The 23491-nt window shown below is 45.4% G+C and overlaps 1 protein-coding gene across 1 annotated transcript in view; it reads right to left on the reverse strand.

The window, feature by feature from the left end:
* DNAH10 (dynein axonemal heavy chain 10) overlaps positions 1–23491 on the reverse strand; it is a 149779-nt gene that overhangs the window by 117572 nt on the left and 8716 nt on the right. Inside the window, exons 5-12 of the mRNA XM_081252370.1 lie at positions 20012–20127; positions 16049–16265; positions 14317–14474; positions 13378–13608; positions 9887–10077; positions 8562–8760; positions 4990–5184; positions 1526–1696 (exon numbers count right to left, since the gene is read on the reverse strand). Coding sequence (XP_081108496.1) covers positions 1526–1696; positions 4990–5184; positions 8562–8760; positions 9887–10077; positions 13378–13608; positions 14317–14474; positions 16049–16265; positions 20012–20127 — 1478 coding nt within the window. The remainder of the gene's footprint in view (positions 1–1525; positions 1697–4989; positions 5185–8561; positions 8761–9886; positions 10078–13377; positions 13609–14316; positions 14475–16048; positions 16266–20011; positions 20128–23491) is intronic.

Consider the following 23491-nt stretch of genomic DNA (forward strand, 5'->3'; position numbering starts at 1 on the left):
TTGGTTTAAAACATGCAGTGATCCAGGCTTCCCTGGTGGCGCAGTGGTTGAGAGTCCGCCTGTCGATGCAGGGGACACGGGTTCGTGTCCCGGTCCGGGAAGATCCCACATGCCACGGCGCGGCTGGGCCTGTGAGCCATGGCTGCTGAGCCTGCGCGGCCAGAGCCTGTGCCCCGCAACGGGATAGGCCACAACGGTGAGAGGCCCGCGTACCGCAAAAAAAAAAAACATGCAATGATCCAAACTGCCTTATACTTACAGACTGTGTACGATCATTTGACCAACCTACTGGAAATTCTGAAATCTGTTCTAGACACGATTGGTGGCCAGGCCTGCATTGTGTGTGTGTTTGTGTGTGTGTGTGTGTGTGTGTGTGTGCATGTTTTATAATTTTATAATTATCTCTCACGTAATATTTTTTAAATTGTGGTACAATATGCATGACATAAAATTTACCATCCTAACCATTTTTCAGTGTACATTTCAGTGGAATTAATGACATTCATGCTGTTGTGCATCCAGCACCATCATCCACCTCCACAACTTCTTTCATCTTGTAAAACTGAAACTCTGGGTACACATTAAACACAGTAACTCCCCATTTCTCTCTCCCTCAGCCCCTAGGAACAACCTTTCTACTTTCTGTCTCTATGACTTTGCTCTAAGTATCTCATATAAGTAGAATCATTAAGTATTTGTCTTTTTATGACTGGCTTATTTCAATTAACACAAAGCCCTCAAGGTTCATCCATGTTGTAGCATATGGCAGAATTTCCTTCCCTTTCAAAGCTGGACAATATTCCATTGTAGGGATGGACGACATTTTGTTTATCCATTCATCTACCAGTGGACCCTTGGGTGATTTCCAGCTTTTTGCCATTGTGAATAGTGCTGCTGCGAACATCGATATTCAAGTATCTCTTCGAGACTGTGCCCTCAATTCTTTTGGGCATATACACAAAATGGGAAGGCTGGATCCTGTGGTCTGGGCTTGCATTTTAAAAAATAAGTACTTCACACTCCTATGTGAGTAATTAGGTGTCAGAGGCAAAACAATACCTGCCCCATTAATGGTCCTGATCCCTTCCTGACAGAGGAACTAGGTAGCAGATGGAGTTAAGGTTGCCAGTCAGCTGACCTTCAAATAAGGAGATTATCCTGGATTATCTGGGTGGGTCCACTGTATAACAAGGGTCCTTACAACAGGAATGTGTATGTGAACACACCCTTGACCTTCACACACGGGTAGCTATGACTACTACACTGTTGTTACTGTGCTTATTACTATGACTAACTCACTCAGGGTCCATCACAATGTGAGGCATACAATACTGTACTTCATAAATTCTTACTGAATTTCTCCACCATATAAACAAACCCACTTCGTTTTGGTTATACGACATGCTTATTTGGGAAAATTACAGTTTCTCTGAATTTAGATGAGAAAGACAACGGTGTGATCCAATTGTTTACATTTTGCCAAGTGTATTTTTACTGCTACAGCAGCCGTAGCTTTTTCAGTTACCTCTTTACAGTACTGTGCAAGAATATCATTAAATTTCATCATCATTTGTCGATTAATGGCCTCCCGTGAACGAATATGCTTAAATTTTAAAAGCATGTCAAATGCTGCTTCAGCTGATCGAAGTGTCTTAAAAGATTCGTCAATAAATTTTTTTGCTTCTTTCTCAATAACCTGCCAAAAAAAAAAAAGCCCAGAAAAACCCTTATGACCCTGTAATTACCCCACAAAAATAACAAATTACCCCGCAAAAAACCAAATCAGTGCCTTGAGAAGGATTTCCATTGTGCTTTGGTGGAAGCTGAGATCCAGTTAAAAATATCAGACTGGGGACTTCCCTGGTGGTCCAGTGGGTGAGACTCCATGCTCCCAATGCAGGGGGCCCAGGTTCGATCCCTGGTCGGGGAACTGGATCCCGCATGAGTGCCACAGCCAGGAGTTTGCATGCCGCAACTAAGCGTTCACATGCCACAACTAAGAAGCATGCATGCCGCAACTAAGAAGTCCGCATGCCGCAGTGAAGATCCCCCATGCCGCAACTTAGACCCAGCATAACCTAAATAAATAAATATTAAAAGAAAAAAATGGCAGACCGGCTGCACTGGTTTTCTGCTCTCTCTCCTCCACTAGTTCAAAATGATAGAAAAGGAAATCTTTAAAGTATTAACTCATATAGACAAAAAAATGGGAGAGGAGATAGTTCAGGAATTTTTGGAAGGAGAGTAACTAACTTTACAGAAGGCAGAGAATTATTACCTAACACTGGCAATGCGTGGGGGAGGCGGGGGGCACCTGTTTGTCCCATGGAAACCTCTGGGAGGCTGAGCATTCGAGGGCACCAGGCACCAGAAAGGGGAGGGGCAAACAGAGGATCCCTTCCCCACCCCACACAGCCAGGCCACTCAGTACACTATATCTCCATCCCCAGCCCACCCTATGCAGAGTGGAAGGTTAATTCTAGAAAAATTAAATCAGAGTGACATCAGACTTCTAATAACACTGGAAACTAGAAACCAATAAAGAACATCTTCAAATTTCTGAAGAAAGGTTATTTTCTACCTTGAACTCTATACCTACTATTTCAGAATTCACACATGCAAGACTCAAAAACAAATGCATGTCCCATGAAACCTTTCTCAGGAAGCTACTAAAAAATGTGCTCCAGCAAAACAAAGGAGCAAACAAGGAAAGGGGAAGCTGTGAACTCTAGGAAGGAGGATCCAACACAGATGAGAGAAGACAGGAAGTCCTAGGGCAAGTGCTTCAAAACAGGTCTGAGGAGCAAACAATCTAGACTGGAGCAGAAAGATAGCAAGCTCTGGAAGAAAGGTCTCTGGAAAAATAATAGCACTGATATGTCTCAGCAGATGGAACCCACTATTGATAGGTGTGTGAAAAAGATGTTAGGGTAGTCGGAAAAATTAACAGTGCATATGTAACTAACCAAGCAAATGCAAATAAAAGCAATGATTAACTCCAGGAAAAATGAAGGGTTGGACAAGAAAGGTTGTATGGTGGGACTTCCCTAGTGGCGCAGTGGTTAACAATCCACCTGCCAATGCAGGGGACATGGGTTTGATCCCTGGTCCGGGAAGATCCCACATGTCGCGGAGCAACTAAGCCCATGTGCCACAACTACTGAGTCTGCGTTCTAGAACCCGTGCGCCACAACTACTGAGCCTGTGCACTTGAGCCTGTGCTCCGCAACAAGAGAAGCCACTGCAGTGAGAAGCCTGCGCACTGCAACGAAGAGTAGCCCCTGCTCACCGCAACTAGAGAAAGTCTACGCGCAGCAACGAAGACCCAACACAGCCAAAAATAAAATAAATAAATAAAAATTTAAAAAATAAAAATAAATAAATAAACGTTAAGAAAGAAAAGAAGGGGCTTCCCTGGTGGCACAGTGGTTGAGAGTCCGCCTGCCGATGCAGGGGACACGGGTTCGTGCCCTGGTCCGGGAAGATCCCCTATGCCGCAGAGCAGCTGGGCCCATGAGCCATGGCCGCTGAGCATGTGCATCTGGAGCCTGTGCTCCGTGACGGGAGAGGCCACAATAGTGAAAGGCCCATGTACCGCAAAAAAAAAAAAAAAAGAAAAGAAAAGAAAAGAAAGGTTGCGTAGTTATGATGGGCTTCTTGGCTCAGCAGTGAAAGTATCTGCATAGACATAATGAGTAAATGCTGACCATTAATGTAACCAAAAGTTATTTAAAACTGTGTTAGGGCTTCCCTGATGGTGCAGTGGTTAGGAATCTGCCTGCCAATGCAGGGGAGACGGGTTCGAGCCCTGGTCCTGGAAAATCCCACATACCGGGGAGCAACTAAACCCGTGCACCACAACGACAGAGCCTGAGCTCTAGAGCCCATGAGCCACAACTACTGAGCCCGCAAGCCACAACTACTGAAGCCCCCGTGCTTAGAGCCCGTGCTTGGCAACAAGAGAAGCCACCGCAATGAGAAGCCTGCGCACCGCAGCAAAGAGTAGCCCCCGCTCGCCGCAACGAGAGAAAGCCCCCGCGCACCAACAAAGACTCAAAAATAAAATAAAATTAAATAAATAAAATAAAAATAAATTTAAAAAAATAAAAAAGCTGCCTGCCCGGGCTGACTGTGCTGTTTCTGCACGTAGGCCCCTCCTCCGTCTGTAAAAGCTCTTGCCCACTGACCTCAGTCGGGGGGAGTTGGCCTTTGGACAGGAGTCCACCCCCATCCCTGGTTGCTGGCAGCCAAAATCAAGCAAACTTTCTTTTCCACCAACCTTGCCTCTTTATTGGCTTTTGAGCAGTGAGCAGGGAATCCCACTTTCAGTTACAATATGAAAGATGCTCTGGGGTTATCAAAACACTCACTTGAAACATAAAATGGGGATGCTACTGATGGTGCTCCGCACATGAGGCTGAAAAGGTGAGCGTGGTGGGCCAGACTGTCCATGCCGTATGCAGTGAGGTCGTATTCTCTCTGACCAGCCCTGACTCGCCCACACCTAGGGCCACAGGCTCTTATACCACCTCCCCACCTCCTCTCCTTCCTTAGCTCAGATCCACCTACGCTGCAGCCAGAAAAACCCTCTTCGGTATAAGTCTGATGACATCACTGCTTTGGTGAACAACCTTCAGTGGCTCCCTACTGCTTACAAAATTAAGTCCCATTCTTCTCCCTGGTCGCCATACATCCTCTCCAGTTATACACCCAACCCACCTTGGTAGCCATTCTAGGGTGTCTAGCTCGCTTCAAACTTATTCCACCTGGGGAGTAGGGGTGGGGACACAGGACACTGAGAAATGTTCGTTTTTACCTTATGCTCTTCTGCATTGTTTCCATTTTTCACCAAAAAGCAGGTATCCCTTTTTATGACTTTAAAAAAAAAAAAACCAAAAACCCTAAACATAACTAAATAACCCAACAGATATAACATGGAGAAAACATGGTATCCACTTCCAAAATCGAATCAAAGGGTGTGTTACTTGCCAGGACTTCGATCTTGAAGTCGTCCATCACGTATTTCCAGTACTGGGAGCACTTGATGCTGAAGGGGTCAAAGGTCAGACTTTCCATGGGGGCGACCAGGCTGTCCACCCTGCACAGCACATCGTCGATGCGCTTGGGATCCCCAGTCACTGCTTTTAGCTCTGAACCAAATATGTTGTAGAATTCCTCCACGACCTGTCCGATCAAACAAAACATGAGGAGGTCACCACTTGGTTTTCTCATGCCTGCTCTAACGACCAGCGGGTTGCATATCTAGGTTTACCTGAGGGCAAGAGTCTGGTCACACAGGTAACCTCCTCCCTTTGGAGTACCAAAACCTAATCCCTTTGGTACTATGCCCACTGCACAAAGGACCAGTTCCAGATGCCCTGACACAGCTTACAAAGTCTGCACGCTCAGGTCCCTACCTACTGCTTCCACGTCCTCCCATACTGCTCGCCCCCGCCGCCTCGAAGCCACCACGGGCCTCTTTCAGTCCCACGTTCCTTTCTGTCTCAGGGCCTTTGCACCTGCAGTGTGAAACGCCAGGTACCTACTACTCATTATGAAATATGCCTTCATCAAGTCCGACCCTTTAGAACAGGCCAGGCCCCTGTGCACACTTCCACAGCCCCCTCTAGTCTTCTTTCCTAGCACTCACCTCAGCTGTAGCTATGCGTCTGTGCGATTATTGTCTACCATGTTTCTCTTCTACTGGACTGTAAGCTCCATGAGCCATAGACTATGTACAGACGGGGCTGGCTTCATAGGTGTGGGACCCGGGCCGGCACACAGGGCCCCAGGCTCCAGAGGGTCCCATGCTGGGTTTAAGGCTCTGCTGTTACCATCTTGAAATTCTCAATCATTTTGTCTCTGAACTTGTGTTTTGTAAATGAAGTCTCGGGGGACAATCGGGCACATGTGTGAGCAGAGGCGATAAGCGAAATCTGCGTGTGTGCTGTTCACAACACTCTACTGACATGCAGCGTGTGAGGTCCCATGAGCAGAGAATCCCGGTGGAGCCATGATGCGCGAGAGGTCAGGGAGACTCAGGGCCGGTACCGGTCGGCGTGTGGCGGCTGCGGTGAGTGAAGGACACCAACAGCTCAGAGAGGCCACCTTCTCCTTTCAAAACAGAGCTCGCTTCCAACGCAGACAAAGAAGGCTAAGAAACACCCCCGACCAAGGAACCCGACCTCCCATATGGCTTCTCAGCCCTGTACTTCACCGCATCGGCCAACTATTCACGCTGAACATGACGACACAGAAGGAGTGATGGAGACAGGAAAACCCACAACTCCTTCTCCTCTCAGCCCTCCTTCCCCATCAGTGAGCTGAAGCAGAGAACGCGGGTGGGACTGCACACACCAAGAAGTGAAGTGAAACCAGCCGAGTCGGTCATGTGAAGCGTTTACATCTGCACTTAAGAGCTGCGAAATAGGGACTTCCCTGGTGGCGCAGTGGTTACGAATCCGCCTGCCAATGGGTTCGAGCCCTGGTCCGGGAAGATCCCACATGTCGTGGAGCAACTAAGGCTGTGTGCCACAACTACTGAGCCTGCGCTCTAGAGCCTGTGTGCCACAACTACTGAGCCTGTGCTCTAGAGCCGGCGAGCCACAGCTACTGAATCCCGCGCGCCTAGAGCCCGTGCTCCGCAACAAGAGAAGCCACCGCAGTGAGAAGCACGCGCACCGCAACGAAGACACAACGCAGCCAAACAGAAATAAATAATAAATTTATTTTAAAAAAAGAAAGAGCTGCAAAATACAAACTGTGTCATTTCAGTGATTCCACACACCAGACAAACGCCCTCCTCTTTGCACATTAAGCTGACACTGCACAATATAAAGAAGAACCGTAAAATTCATGCAAATAATTTAAATGTTTAATTTTCTTTTACTTTCTTTTCTTTACTTTGCTACAGTCGTAACAAACCAACAAACAAGGCCATGCCAAGGCGAGACATGTCAGAAGGAAAAGGTTTTATATTTTAAGACTTGTAACAGCATTTTTTTTCCTGCTTATTGAATACGGCATCAACATTTCTGTTTGCCCCGGGCACTGCGGTCACACAGCCAGCCCTCGTCTTTGCTCATCATCATTTCTCTAGCAGCAAGGACAAGTGCCTGGCACGTTGTGAGTGCTTGATAAATATTCAGAGAATAAATGAATGGATGGACCTTCATGAGACAAGGGCTGGCTAATTCAGCCCATCAGCCACTAAGCCTTGCGTACATTCATTCAAAAGAGAGTGGGATCAGATAAACAGGAAGCACTGGCAGATAGACGGGTAGTCATTGTGGCAATGGCAGGGATGATGTGGCTTCAGGGGAGAGAAGGTCTCAGACCGCCTTTGAGGAATTCCAACGTTTAATGGAAAGACAGAGGGGGAAGGTTTTGCAAAAGACACTGAGAAGGCGTGGCCAGAGTCAAAAGAAAACCAAGACATGGAAGCAACCTACATGTCCATCAACAGAGCAATGGATAAAGAAGATGTGGTACATATATATACAATGGAATACTACTCAGCCCTAAAAAAGAATGAAATTTTGCCATTTGCAGCCACATGGATGGACTTGGAGGGTAGTCTGCTAAATGAAATCAGAGAGAGAAAGACAAATACTACATGATAATCATTTACATGTGGAACCTAAAAAATACAACAAACTAGTGACTATATAACAAAAAAGAAACAGACTCACAGAGAACAAACTAGCTGTTACTAGAGGTGGGGAGGGGCAATATAGAGGTGGGGAGTAAGAGGTACAAACTGTTAGGTTTAAAATAAGCTACAAGGGGCTTCCCTGGTGGCGCAGTGGTTGAGAGTCCGCCTGCTGATGCAGGGGACACGGGTTCGTGCCCCAGTCCGGGAAGATCCCACATGCCGCGGAGCGGCTGGGCCCGTGAGCCAAGGCCGCTAAGCCTGCGCGTCTGGAGCCTGTGCTCCGCAACACAAGAGGTCACAACAGTGAGAGGCCCACGTACCGGAAAAAAAAAAAAAAAAAAACAAGCTACAAGGATATATTGTACAACATGGGGAATATAGCCAATATTTCATAATTATAAATGGAGTATAAGCTTTAAAAACTGTGAATCACTATACTGTACACCTGTAACTTATACAACATTCTACATCAACTATATTTCCTTTTTTTTAAATTAAAAGATAAAGAAAACCAAGGGAATTCCCTGGCAGTTCAGGGGTTAGGACTCAGCACTTTCACTGCTGTGGGCCCATGGTTCAATCCCTTGTCAGGGAACTAAGATCCCACAAGCCTCGCAGTGCAGCCAAAAAAGAAAAGAAAAGAAAAGGAAAGGAAACCAAAAGCAGGGAGAGAAAGAGGGCTGTCACAAAACTCAAGGGAGAGCTGCAAAGGTCAGGTGTGCTCTGGGACATTCCGGTACATTCTGTCTGCTCTGCAGGCTTTTCTCCCGGCCAGGCCCCCTCTGCCTCCCACCTGACATGGAGAGGCCCACTGTCAAAAGCCAAACTGCCTTCCATCGGGCAAATCCCAGCTCTAACCACCTTTGCATGCATTGAAGAGAACGCCCCCAAGCCCCCCACACCCCACCTGCAGGATGTCGTAGAGATCCTGGCAGATGGTGGCCATGTAATCTGTTCTCTCGAACAGCCGTTTCCGATCAAACTCCCACCGAGCTTCTCTCCCTGAAGCCTCGATCTTGGCCCGGATGTCGAAATAGGCCTTTTTCCACATGTTGAGGGTGTTCCTGGCTTCCAAGGTTTTGTGTTGCGCACTCGCTCGGTTTTCTCTGGGAAGCAAAGAGATGCTGTGATGGGCAGGAGGGTCTGAGCCGTAAGGGATCTGAGCCACGCTCCCCACTCCCCAGGGGAAGCAGGCTTCTAAGGGGACAATTCTAAACAAGGAGCGGAGCCCCTCTGATGTCATGGTCTCACTGCAGAAACCTCCCCGGGTGAGCTGCTGTTCTGATGAAACTGGCAGGGATGTGACTGGTGGGGTTGCGGGCAGGATCCCAAGCCACGGCCCAGGCTGACCTTTGATGCAGCTGCCCCCACCTGCAATGTGCACAGCCTGGTAAGCTTTCTGTTTGAGCTGGAAGGGGAGCAGGTGGCCTTGGGTCCTAAGCCGGAAGCAACAGCGGAGTAAAACGATGATGCTGAGATTTTGGTACCTATTTCACTTATATAGATTGTTTTTTAAGAAAGTTAAAAAAAAAAAAAAAGGGAACTCCCTGGCGGTCCAGTGGTTAGGACTCCATGCTTCCACTGTAGGGGGCACGGGTTCGTTCGCTGGTTGAGGAACTAAGATCCTGCATGTCGAGGAGCCCGGCCAGAAAAAAAAAAGAAAGTAAAAAAATGATCTGTGTCTCCTTCCACATTTGATCCTCAGAGGCTGTTCCACCTGAGGGGGTCTGGGGTCCAGGAGTGAGGTTCCCTTGGACGATCTGCCTCGGTCTCTCTCCAAGGATAACCAAGGAAGACGGTACTGAGTAATCCACACCATGGAGTATTATTTGGCCATAAAAAGGAATGAAACACCGATGCAAACTGCACCATGGATGAACCTAGAAAACCTGATGCTGAGGCAGAGGAGCCAGTCATAGAAGACCACACGTTGTATGATTCCACGTGCGTGAATGTTCAGAAGAGGCGAATCCACAGAGACAGAGAGTACATCAGTGGCTGCCCAGGGCTGGGGGGTTGGGGAGGGTGGGAGGGAAGCTAAAGGGGACCAGATTTCTTTCTGGGACAAAGAAAATATTCTAAAATCATTGATGGCTATGGATGCACATCTCTGTGAATATACTAAAAGCATTAAATTGTACTTTTTAAACAGGTGGCTTGTATGGTGTGTGAATTATGTTTCGATAAAGTTGTTTAAGATCTTAAGAAGAACACAGTGCCTTTACTTCTTACCTGAACAAAGTCCGAAGATTCACCACTTTGCAGACTCTCTCCGTGATTTCCCAGGCAACGCGCTCCATGAGCGAAATCATCCTCTCGTCTTTATTGTAGTGTCGGGAGATGATCCACACCATCCTCAGGGCATTCATCATGGAGGGGATTGTTTCCAAGACAACGTGAAAGCTAGATCCATGCGTTATGTTCTAACCAGAGAGGCACATGTAAAAGAGAGAAAAAGCAAGCCACCTTCGCCTTGGGGCCAACGGTGTAAGAAAGCAAGAAGTGTGCAGGAAATTTCCCTCTTCTTTTTTCTTTCTTTTTTTTTATTTAAAAGGTATTTTAATTAAATGTAAGTGTATTCCTAGGTTTTAGTACTTTCAGGAAAAATGGGCTTCTGTTTAAGGTCTCTCAACTTAAAAAAAATTTTTTTTGCATCCTTTTGCATATTCTTTTCCATTCTGGTTTATCACAGGATATTAAATATCGTTCCCTGTGCTCTACAGTAGGACCTTGTTGTTTATCCATTCTGTATATACACAGTTTGCACCTGCTAATCCCAAACTCCCACTCTTACCCTCTCCCCCTTGGCAACCACCAGTCTGTTCTCTATGTCCCTGATTTTGTTTCTGTTTCATAGATAGGTTCATTTGTGTCATATTTTAGATTCCACATATAAGTGATATCATGTGGCATTTGTCTTTCTCTTTCTGATTTACTTCACTTAGTATGGTAATCTCTAGTTGCATCCATGTTGCTGCAAACGGCATTATTTCATTCCCTTTTATGGCTGAGTAGGACTCCATTGTGTATATGTACCACATCTTCTTTAGCCATTCATCTGTCGATGGACACTTTGGTTGTTTCCATGTCTTGGCTGTTGTGAATAGTGCTGCTATGAACACAGGGGTGCATGTATCTTTTTGAATTATAGTTTTGTCTGGATATATGCCCAGGAATGGGACTGCTGGATCATATGGTAGCTCTATTTTTAGTTTTCTGAGGAACCTCCATACTGTTTTCCACAGTGGCTGCACCAACTTACATTCCCACCAACAGTGTAGGACATTCTTCTTAATTTAAAAAAAGTCCTCATTATGGGAGAAAATGTTTAACAAACAAAAGAAGTTTGAAATAGGTCTGTAGGTGCTGACATGGAAAGATAAGATTTACAATTAAAGTTAATAAAGCAATTTTCAGACGTGTATATGAAGTATGGTGTGTATATACATATATAATTATACTATATGTAGTGGCAAGAGTGCCACTGAATGAATCAAAGCTGGCATTCTAGAGGTGACCTAGAGGTGCCCATGTTTTCTAGGGTATGTGTCCCCCAGCAGGAAGGGAGATGATTTTGACAGCACTCAAAACTTTAAAAAAATATAGGGACTTCCCTGGTGGCGCAGTGGTTAGGAATCCGCCTGCCAATGCTGGGGACACGGGTTCAATCCCTGGTCTGGGAAGATCCCACGTGCCTCGGAGCAACTGGGCCTGTGCGCCACAACTACAAAGCTTGCGCTCTAGAGCCTGTGAGCCACAACTACTGAGCCCGCATGCCACAACTACTGAAGTCCGCATGCCTAGAGCCCATGCTCCACAACAAGAGAAGCCACTGTAATGAGAGGCCTGTGCACTGCAGCAGAGTAGCCCCCGCTCACTGTAACTAGAGAAGACCCAATGTAGCCAAAAATATAATTATTAATTATTTTTTTTAATTTTTAAAATACCACAAACCATATCAAAAGTCAAATGACACAAGAAAAAAAAATTTTAATAAATAAATATATATATATATATATATATATATACATATATATATATATATATACACTTATTTTACTGTGTATTAGAAACTACTGGTATATCAAACCCATGACTGCACAGGTATGATTGTTTGAGGCTAAATTACACACACACACGTACAAATTTAAAGTCAACTTAAAGAGGCACTTCCCTGGTGGTCCAGTGGGTGAGAGTCCATGCTCCCAATGCAGGGGGCCCGGGTTCGATCCCTGGTCAGGGAACTAGATCCCGCATGCATGCCACAACTAAGAGTTCTCATGCCACAACTAAGAGTTCTCATGCCACAACTAAGACCTGGCCCAGCCAAAATAAGTAAATAAATAAAATACATATTTTTAAAAAGTCAACTTACAGAAAAGTAAGTTTCAGATGCACAAAGGGTGGCAAAAATGACAGAAGTGACGCCTGCGTGACGTAAGCGTGACTCTCACTGATCTTTGCAAGCCACTCATTTTGCAGAGACGATAAATAAATCTCAGAGAAGGAAATGATGTCGCCACTAACATCAACTCCATGGCAGGTTCCACTTGGACCTCAAGCCCTCAGATTTGATCACTTGTTGTACCTCTTATACAGGACCACATAGATCCTTATCCGTGGACCGCTCATACAGTTGCTGGACAGTGGCTTCCCTGATACTGCTCTTGACGTGCTAAGTGCTTTGCAGTCATAAGTTCATTTGAACCTTCCAGCAACCATTTGAGGTAGGTTCTCTTGTGATCCCAGTTTTCCAGAGAAAGAAACAGGCTCAGAGAGGTCACGTATGCAGATGTGGGATATTCAAGACCTGGGCCTGTACCTCTACAGTGCTTCACCACACACATATTAACCCCTCAGCAACACAAACGGTACTTTTACTGGTCTCATTATTGGGACAAGAGTAACGACTCCTGGCCTTGGAATAAGGTACTGTGCATGATAAATCAGAGGGGAGGGGAATCCTGAAAAAGGGAATTACACTTGTGCACTGCTGGTGGGAATGTAAAATGGTGCAGTCACTGAGGCAAAGAGTTAAACACAGCATCTTCATAGACGGTCAAACACACACGGAATTACCAGATGTCGCAGCAATTCTACTCTTGGGTATATGCCCCGAAGAATTGAAAGCACAGACTCACACAAACATCTGCACACACCCATTTTCACAGCAGCACTACTCACAATGGCCAAAAGGTGGGAAGAACCCCAATGTCCATCAACAAAAGGATGGGCAAACAAAATGTGCTGTATGCATACAGCGGAACGTTATGGAGCCCTAAAAAGCAATGAGGTCCTGACAGATAACTACAGCATGGAGGAAGCCTGAAAACATTATGTTGGGTGACGTAAACCAGACACAGAAGGGCAAAGACGGTATAATTCCATTTCTATGAAATACCTACAAGAGGCAAATTCAGAGAGACGGAAATTAGAAAAGAGGTTACCAAGGGCTGGCGGAAGTCGGAGTTCTTTAAAGGGATGCTGAGTTTATGTTGGGGATGGTGAAAAAGTTCCGCACATAGATAGTGACGAGGGGTACCCAGCAATGGGTACATGTATTTAATGCTACTGAACTCTTACAAGTGGCTGAATAATAAATATCACGTTATACGTATATTACTACAATTTTATAAATGCTGACCAAACAAAAGGAAGTTAAAGCCGTGTGAGATCTAGTTTACAGAGTCGACTTTCCAAAGCACAGTGCCCCCCCGGCCTACTCTGAAGTGACGTTCCACGGTGGAAAGAAACCGCGCGTTGTCGGAGGCCTCCATGTGCAACTTGAACAATTCAGTTAAGACGGGCTGCAGGCTGGCCACAAGCACAGAATCGGATTCCTTGATCACATCCAAGACTTTTCTGACTACTGGAAGCTTTGTTTGTTCATGGAGTGCACTTAGGGTGGTACTTCTTTCTCGCCAGAATTCAATTTCGGCCAGAGGACCATCGCCCTGAGAGATGATAGGACCGCACACACAGCATCCTCGTTAGTGGGCAGCCACACTGCGCTTGTCCCCCCAGCATCCATGCCTCTCTGCCCAAACGCTCTAGTGACGGGCTAATCCATACAAGGACTTCGGGGCTGGGCACTTGACCTAGGGTGATCCAGTCAGAGTGAATCTCAGGACTCCAGTTGGGAAGGGTAGACACTCCGTCTTTCTCTGGACAAGGTGGTATGTGGATGTGGGGTCAGAAACTATTGCCAGTTGCCACCATGAAGGAAACCAGCCTGAGGAGGAAGCCCCCTCAGAGAGGAGTTTGGAACCAAGAAATTAACTGAGCAACACAGCTAGAGTGTCAGAGTCTTGATCAAACCATACCTGAATCCAGAACTGCCTCTAGACTTTTCAGTTATGTGAGCCAACAAATCCTCTTTCTTATTTCAGCCAGCTGAGTTGGGTTTCCTGGTTGGTTTGTTTTTTTAAGTTTTAGTCCAAACATCCTGACCCGTACACAGTATTATCTTTATCAATAACAGAGAGTCACCTATTAGCACACTAACCTCAGAAAGCCCAAGAATGACATCTTGGTATTTTTAAGGAGATCTCAAAACAGTAAGAAAAGAGGCTAGATCGCTCAGATCCGCAGACCCCTGGCTCGTTCTCGGGAGGGCAAGCATGAACTGGATCAGGGATCTTCAAAAGCTTCGCACACGTTACCTGAGGCGTCTTTTTTATCTGGCCCTCAAGAGCTGCTGATATCTGATTCAACCAGTTTATCACGCACTGCTCCAAAATTTCCACGGTTTCTGGGTCAGCTGCCAGGTCAGACACCTCTCCCTCTACACTGATGCTTGGCATTTCTAACTTGATCTCACCTAGTAGAATAAAAATGGTCAGTCAGCCACTAGTTTGGGGAAAATGATTATAGACAATGATGTTCAAGTTAATCAGCTGGCTCTTCTCTCCAGACATCAGTATATGGCCTGGTACTTCCCTGTCCTAATATTTCTATATCTCATTCTCTCTCATTAGAATGTAACTAAAACACTTTAGATAATTAGATCATTGCTCCGGTGTTAAGCTCGATCAAAATGATTTAGCTATTTAAGACAGTCCTGAGTTTACAACCTAAGTGACGTCAATTTAAAAATTGAACAAACAGGGACTTCTCTGGTGGTCCAGTGGGTAAGAATCCACCTTCCGATGCAGTTTTGCTCCCTGGTCGGGGAACTAAGATCACACATGCCATGGGGCAACTAAGCCCACGCGCCGCAACTACTGACCTGCACCCTATACAGCCCATGCGCCACAACTGGAGAGCCCACATGCCACAACTACTAAGCCCGCATGCTCTGGAGCCTGCGTACCACAACTAGAGAGCCCACACGCCACAACGAAAGATCCCATGTGCCGCGATGGAGATCCCGCAGGTTGCAACTAAGACCCAATGCAGCCAAATAAAATAAAATTAAATTAAATTAAAAATTGAACAAACAACCAGAGCTCAACAGATATTCGAGAAAGCCTCCAGCTTGAAACAGACAGTCCAAGAATAAATCAGAAACAATGACTTCAGAGGAAATTGAAAGAATGTAAAGGACAAAAAAAATGTTTTCATCCCAACTATTAGTCTCAGAGATTTGAGACAACATAGCATCCAGCAAACAAGAACAGAACGCTATGGAAAAGGTACAATCACAGAATAAGAGGTCTTAAAAATTAAAAAGATGATAGCTGATGTGAAAAGTCTAATCAAAATTTGTGAAGGTAAAAGTTGAGGAACTCTTCAGGAAAGTAGAATACACAGACAGAGAGATGGAAAATGCAAGTGAAAAGATAGGAAACACAATCAACAGCACATATCCAACAGGAATATTAACAAAAGGAAACAGAGACAAATAGTGGAGGAAATTATCAAGAGAATTTTTCATACTGAAAGGCTAGGTCTTCAGACTGAAAATACAGAATGCTTAGCAAACTGAATCTCATAGAGTACTTAGCAAAATGAACGGAAAAAGAACCGCCAAAGGCCCATCACTCTCCCTGCCCGAAATGCCCTTGCTCCCCAACTCCACCTACCAATGCCTTGCTCATCCTTTCAGATGAGGTCAAATGCTGCCTCCTTCAGGAAGTCCTCTTTGATTCCCCCACCACTTCTCCAATATGGTCTCACTCTTCCAAGCCCTAAAGACCCTAATATCTCTCTCAAGCTCCTTATTCTGCCATAGTGCTTTGGGCACCAGATTATAAGATCCTTGAGGACAAGGATTCATCATTCTTCATTCCTCTTTCTGTTTCTTACAATGTCCAGCTTGGTGTCTTTCATATCACGAGCAGGTGAACAAGAACGATCATAAATTAAAACAATAAAAAAAAACTCCTGAACTCTTAAATTCTTCTTAAAGTAACGCATCCTGCTTAACTAAGGAGGAGAAAAATAAAGCCTTACCTTCAAGTTGCTGCATTGTTCTTTGAATATTACTTGCAAATTTCTGGATGTTCATTAAAAATTCATCCCGTATTAATTGAGTGCTGTGATATTCTACTGCTTGCCCGGGCATGCTAGTTAGGTCTATGTTGTACTCAAAGGAGTCCAAGACTTCTCCAGATGTGAATCCCAGGCTCGCATCCTTGTGCTGACTGAAGGACAAGGCTGGCAAGAAAACCTGAAAAGCCAAGTTTAAGAATCAAATCATTTGTACCATTTTTTTAGATTCCACATATAAGTGATATCATATGGTATTTGTCTTTCTCTGTCTGACTTACTTCACTCAGTATGACAATTCCTCGGTCCATCCATGTTGCTGCAAATGGCATTATTTCGTTCTTTTTTATGGCTGAGTACAAATGAACTTATTTACCAAACAGAAATAGAGTCACCAATGTAGAAAACAAACTTATGATTACCAGGGGAGAAAGCAGAGGGAGGAGGGATAAATCGGGAGATTGGGATTGACATATACACACTACTCTATATAAAATAGATAATAGGGCTTCCCTGGTGGCGCAGTGGTTGGGAGTCCGCCTGCCGATGCAGGGGACACGGGTTCATGCCCCGGTCCGGGAAGATCCCACATGCCGTGGAGCGGCTGGGCCCGTGAGCCATGGCCGCTGAGCCTGCGCGTCCGGAGCCTGTGCTCCGCAATGGGAGAGGCCACAGCGGTGAGAGGCCCGTGTACCGCAAAAAAAAAAAAAAAAAAAAAAGATAATAAGGACCTACTGTAGAGCACAGGGAACTCTTCTCAATACTCTGTAATGACCTATATAAGAAAAGAATCTCAAGGAGTGGATACATGTATATGTATAACCGAGTCACTTTGCTGTACAGCAGACTAATGCAACATTGTAAATCAACTATACTCTAATAAAAATTTTTAAAAAAAGAAGCAAATCACACATCATGTTCAATAATTCATGCACTTAAGTTGCCTCTGGATTTGAATACGCTATAATAGAAAGTAACAATACAGTGACAAAGTGAACTACTCCAGCCCAGAGCACAGATCTAAAGAAAGAGAAATTATATTTGACTGAGAATGGCCCAAGGGTAAAGAGTTTGAACCAAACCTGAGGTGACTACCCAGAAGATAATACTGTATTTCTTTAGCTGCTGCCAGCCACAGGGCAGCTGAGTTAGAAACGATGGCACAGGGAAGCGAGAACTGTGTGTTAACCCATCAGCTAAGCTCCAAGCTTGTGTGAAGGTTAAAATAAAGAAGATACTGAGCACGCAGTCTTTGGGAAATTGAGTTGACAGAAACATGAATTTATGAAATCACTTGAATACAATTACATAACTTACCCTCACATAGAAAGTGATGTACAAATGCCCACAGGTTGGTTGGCTTGTTTGTTTGTTTGGTGGGTTGGTTGATTGGGTTGGATTTTGATTTTTAGTTTTGCCCGTTTTTCTTAAAATTTGATACGTCTTTTAAGACTCTTTTAATCTACATGTACTTCCAATTTATTGAAGAACTCAGAAGGTTTTGAGTCTCCCAGCCTGGATTTTGCTGACTGCACACTCATGGTGGAACTCAACAAGCTCCTCTTGTCTTTTCCTGCAAATTGGCAGCTGGGTCCAGAGACTGGCTCAGAATCCCTTTGCCAAGACTACTGGTGTTTCTTCTATCAGGAGACAAATAATGTTTGGTTTTTCTCTCTTTTGGGGAGGTTGGTTTTTTGGTTTGGGGGGGTTTTTTGGCCACCCAATGAGGCATGCAGGATCTTAGTTCCCCAACCAGGGATAGAACCTGGTTCCCCTGCAGTGGAAGTGCAGAGTCCTAACCACTGGACCGCCAAGGAAGTCCTCTCTCTTCCTTTTTTTCTTTTTTTTTGATTTTAGCATCCATTGATGTTCAATACCTAGATCCTTCAACACACTGAGAGCTGCACTACTGAAATAGTCTCATTCTAAACTTTTTTTTTAATAGCTGAAATGCTTTTATAAAGAGACACTTCTCTTATCTACTATTTGATTATCCAGTTCATATAGAGAAGGCAGAATAAATGGTTAGAGCCTTCCCTTTTTTGCCCAATTTTCAAAAATAATAAATTGGCCCCCTATCATCCTGCCCCCTAGTTTCCCCCTCATCTCATTCTCCTCCTTCTATATTCTCTCCCTTGGTTGTTTCATCCAGTCCTTTGGCTTGACACCCTGTCAGTGCTCCCGTTTTGTAAAGGATCTCTCTGGTTGGCATGTGCAGAATATAGTGTAGGGGCAAAAGTAGAAGCTGGGAAATCTATCAGGAGGCAACTGCAATAGTCCCGGCAAAAGGCAACACTGAGGTCTTCCTGGCCACCCTATCCAAAATTTCAAAAGCCTTACTTTTACCACCTGCCAACATTTCCTAACCCCCTTCCCAGCTTCATCTTTCTCCTGAACTCCTGTCACTATCTAACACACTGTATATTTTCTCATTGATCTTGTTTAACGTAAATCTTCCTGACTAGGATGTAAGGTCTGTGAGGCACAGACCTTGACTATGTTGATTACTGCTATAGAATACAGTAAATGCTCAATAAATATTTCTGGAAGAACCGCTTGAGTTCTCCCCTGAGCTCCAGACTTATACATCCTGCTGCACACCTCAACTTGGATGTCTAGGAGGCATCTCAAGCTTAACATGTGCAAAATAGAGTTCTGGGGTTTTTCTCCAGATCCCTCCACCCCACCCCCCCATCTCAGTAATGACTTCCAAATCTCCCTGCTTGTTCAAACACAAACCCTAGGAATCATTCTGGATGCTCTTTCCCTAAACCTCCATATCCAAGGCATCAGCACGTCCTGTTGGCTCCATGCCCAACATATTCTTGATGCTGTCTGCTTCCCGCTCCCTCCCCGGGTTGAACTCCGGAGCCTAAACAACCATCATCCACCACTTGGATGTTTCCATAGCCTGCTATTAGGTCTCCTGGTCCCATACGCTCTTGCCCCTGCATAGGTTGTTCACACAACGGCCAGAAGAAAAATGCAAAGCAGATCATTTTATTCCCATGCTTCAAACCTACCTTCCTCTCCAAACTTCCCTCACTACTCTCCAGCTGCACTGGTCCTCCTTCTGTGGCTGGAGCAAGCTAAGTCTGCTCCTGCCTCAGGACCTTTGCATGTGCTGTTTCCTCTGCCCAGGATGCTCTTCCTGCAGATCCTCACGTTTGATGCCTTCACCTCATTCCCCCTCAATTCAATGCCACTTCCTCAGAGGGGTCTGTCCTGACCACCTCAGTCCCACCCTATTACATATCCCTAATAGCTTACCATTAGTGAATAAGGCTGCTTATGCGCTATTTTACTGGTTGCCTATAAAGAAAGCTCCGATGTCACCTCCCCAGCAAGGTTGCCCCTTACCACCACCCCCTGCACACACACAGACACACACACACACAGACACACACACACACGCACACACGCACGAATGGGTCATTTCTATCACATTACTAGGGTTTATTTTCCTAATGCCACCTGTCACTACCTGATATTTTCCAGTTTATGTGTTTGTGTTTGGTGTCCTTCCCCCAGTATAACCTCCCATAGCACAGGGCTGTCATCTGTCCTGCTCACTGCTCCACTGTCCTCAGGGCCCAGGACAGCACCTGGAATCTAAGAGCTGCTGGCCACCTCTTTGTGGAATCAATGAATTAGATGGCCTTACTCTTTTTTTTTTTTTTTGCGGTACGCGGGCCTCTCACTCTTGTGGCCTCTCCCGTTGCGGAGCACAGGCTCCGGACGCGCAGGCTCAGCAGCCCTGGCTCACGGGCCCAGCCGCTCTGTGGCATGTGGGATCTTCCCGGACCGGGGCACGAACCCGCGTCCCCTGCATCGGCAGGCGGACTCTCAACCACTGCGCCACCAGGGAAGCCCTAGATGGCCTTACTCTTAAACAGTGCTGAGATTCTTTTTTCCGTCCGTACTTACCTGACATATAATATCCTTCAGGAGACCAAGCACATGTGAATTTATAATTCCATACTCCAGCGTTTTGGGCATAATTTCCACAGCTTCCTTCATGTCTGTCGCCTCAGAGATGGTCTCTAAACAGGAACAGATTTGGGGAATGAAATGAGGAGGGAATCGGCTAACATTTCCAAGTGTCCGGGAACCAGCTCCTCCTTCGCAAGTAACTACAAAGGAATGTTCCAGGCACAGGTCAGGATATGCGCTCATTGAGAAACAAATACATGCTGAGGGTCGTGCTGTGGTTCAGAGGTTCACACAAGCAGCACCCAAGAGCCACACACGTGACCTGATCTAGTTGGGGCATCTACAGCTGAACAAGGATAGAAACTCTTTGGATTTTCTAGAAACGTTTCTTGGGCTCCTTGCTTTGCTCGGTCTCCCCACTCCCAGCCATGCCTCCCCAGTTCATCACCAAAGTACCTTTCAAGTCATGGGCTTTTTGGGGGGTTTTTTGTTGTTTTTTTCTTTATTTTTTGGCCACACCGCACAGCTTGCAGGATCTTAGTTCCCTGACCAGGGATCAAACCCGGGCCCCGGCAGGGAGAGCACCGAGTCCTAACCACTGGGCCACCAGGGAACTCCCAAGTCACGGGGTTTTAAAAGACAAGTTTGGGAACAGTCTACCTCTCGGCCAGGTTTTCTTTGATGTGCACTCACTCCCTCCCCATCTCCCCACCACCCCCCTGATCAAAAAATCAGTCAGCACCAATCAGCTCGGTAGACATTTTAAAGGTCCCTTGGACCCTTCTCTCAATTTAACTGGGAAACACAGCAAACATATCAACTGCAATTATATCACAAGCTTCAGTCTACATGCCCTTCCCTGCATCTGTGTAGACGCGCACTCTTCTTTACCTAATAGGTTTCTCTCTATCAGATGCTTCTTTACTGAAATAAATTTACTTAAAGGGAAACTATGTAAAAACTAAGTATGAAAAAAGAAAGAAAGCTTGACATCAGTGAAAGATAACTGTAAAAAAAAATATGATAAGAGTAAACAGTAATAAAGTCGGGGTAAATGCCGTTCCCGCCCTGCCCAAAGCTGATTATTATTGTTACAGTAAGTCCCCTACATACGAACCTTCAGGTGGAGAACTTTCAAAGGTGCGAACGTGCATCTGGTTCCAGCAAGGAACCAGCACCTGTGCCATCAACGTCAGGCATGAGTGCAATTGCAGCTTGCCCTCCATCTCCTGTTGCTGACGACCCTTCAGCTCTACCATCTCCCACCCACCTCCCTCCTCCAGTCAGTAACTCTTCCCGCCTGTTCACTCGATGCCAGCCCCTGTGTACCAGCTGTTGTAACTGTACTACTGTACTTTTCAAGGGTACAGATTAAAACTGCTTTCTTTATTTTTTGTGTTTATGTATTATTTGCGTGAAAAGTATTATAAACCTATTACAGTGCAGTACTATACAGCCAATTGTGTTAGTTGGGTACCTAGGCTAACTTTGTTGGACTTCCGAACCAACCAGACTTACGAACACGCTCTCAGAACAGAATTCATTCATATGTAGGGGACTTACTGTATTGGGTTGTGATTACTGTTAAAAGGGAAGCGTTGGGCTTCCCTAGTGGCGCAGTGGTTAAGAATCCGCCTGCCAATGCAGGAGACACGGATTCGATCCCTGGTCTGGGAAGATCCCACATGCCGCGGAGCAACTAAGCCCCTGTGCCACAACTACCGAACCCCGTATGCCTAGAGCCCGTGCTCCGCAACAAGAGAAGCCAAAGCAATGAAAAGCCCGTGCACCGCAGCGAAGAGTAGCCCCCGCTCACCACAACTAAAGAAAGCCCACGCTCAGCAACGATGACCCAGTGCGGCCAAAAATAAATAAATAAATAAATTTTAAAAAGGGAAGCACTGAGCTGAGATTGGCCCCTCCCCGGACACGAACTGTAGTGAGAGTAGCTGTCTAATGCTGAGCCTCTATCTGTCATCTTTCTTCTTATTCCCACTCACTTGGGAAGAACAAATTACAGAAGCTCAGAGCTTAGCGGTGAGGTCGTGATCCAAAGGGCCATCAAAGTTCAAAAAAGGAAAAGAAAAGCAACAGAATGTTTGTTCTAGAATTTAGGGTATGCTATGCACAGGTTGGGAGGTAGAGGCAACGGCAGAAGAAACGGGGGAAGCGCAGTCAGAGAGAGCGGAGAGTCAGCCTGGATGGTATTATACAGCAAGAGGAAGAGCAAGGGGTCAGAAGAGACCAGAGAACAATCACTCGGGCAGTGCAGTGGGAATGCACAGTGGGAACATCCAGCCAAGAAGCTACCCTGAAGGATGAACTTGGCTTCTCAGTGGCACCTCCGTCTAAAATCACACAGCCGGGACTTCCCTGGCGGTCCAGTGGTTAAGACCGGGCTTGCAGTGCACGGGGGGCAGATTCGATCCCTGGTCGGGGAGTTAGGATCCCACCTGCCATGAGGCACGGCCAAAACATTAAAAAAAATGAAATAAAATAAAATCACACAGCAATGTGGAGAAAGCCCACCAAAACTCATCTTATAACTCAGGGTGATGTCATTTTGAATCTTCCTCTAATTGTTATAAATAGACCTAAGATGATATCTATACAGTCAATTCTCATTATTTGCAGTAGTTATGTTCTATGAAGTCACCACGAACACAGAATTAGTGGATGCTGAGCCACTGTTCCTACAGGAAATATGGGTCTAGGTTCCTGTGAACCTCTGGTCACAACATTTTCATCAACCAGCAATATAAGCAGACCTCGGAGATACTGTGGTTTTGATTCCAGATCACAATAAAGCGAATATCGCAATAAAGTGAGTCACACGGATTTTTTGGTTTCCCAGTGCAGAGGTATGTTTACACTCTGCTGTAGTCTATTAACTGTGCAATAGCATTATGTCTAAAAAAAACAATGTATATACCTTAATTTAAAAATACTTTATTGCTGGGACTTCCCTGGCGGTCCAGTGGTGAGGACTTCGCGCTTCCACTGCAGGGGGCACGGGTTTGATCCCTGATCGGGGAACTACGATGCCACATGCCGTGTGGCACAGCCAAAAAATGAAAGAAAAAAAAAACTTTATTGCTAAAAAATGCTAACCATCGCCTGAGCCTTCAGTGCATCCTAGGAGTAACTTCAAAGATCACTGATCACAGATCACCATCACGAATATAATAAATAATGAAAAAGTTTGAAATATTGAGAGAATCACCAAAATGTGACGCAGAGACATGAAGTGAGCAAATACTGTTGGAAAAATGGCCCTGATAGACTTGCTCCACACAGGGTTGCCACCAACCTTCAGTTTGTAAAAAAAAAAAAATGCAGTATCTGTGAAGCGCAATAAAATGAGGTCTGCCTGTATATAACCTTCTTTATGTGTGTTTCCGTTTAAAGACACCTTATTTAACATTACTGTTGATTCACTAACATTGAACTCATGGCCAACAGCACCGTCACTTA

The sequence above is a fragment of the Mesoplodon bidens genome (genome assembly GCF_964165515.1).
Source record: "Mesoplodon bidens genome assembly, chromosome: 13".
Classification (NCBI taxonomy): Eukaryota; Metazoa; Chordata; class Mammalia; order Artiodactyla; family Ziphiidae; genus Mesoplodon; species Mesoplodon bidens.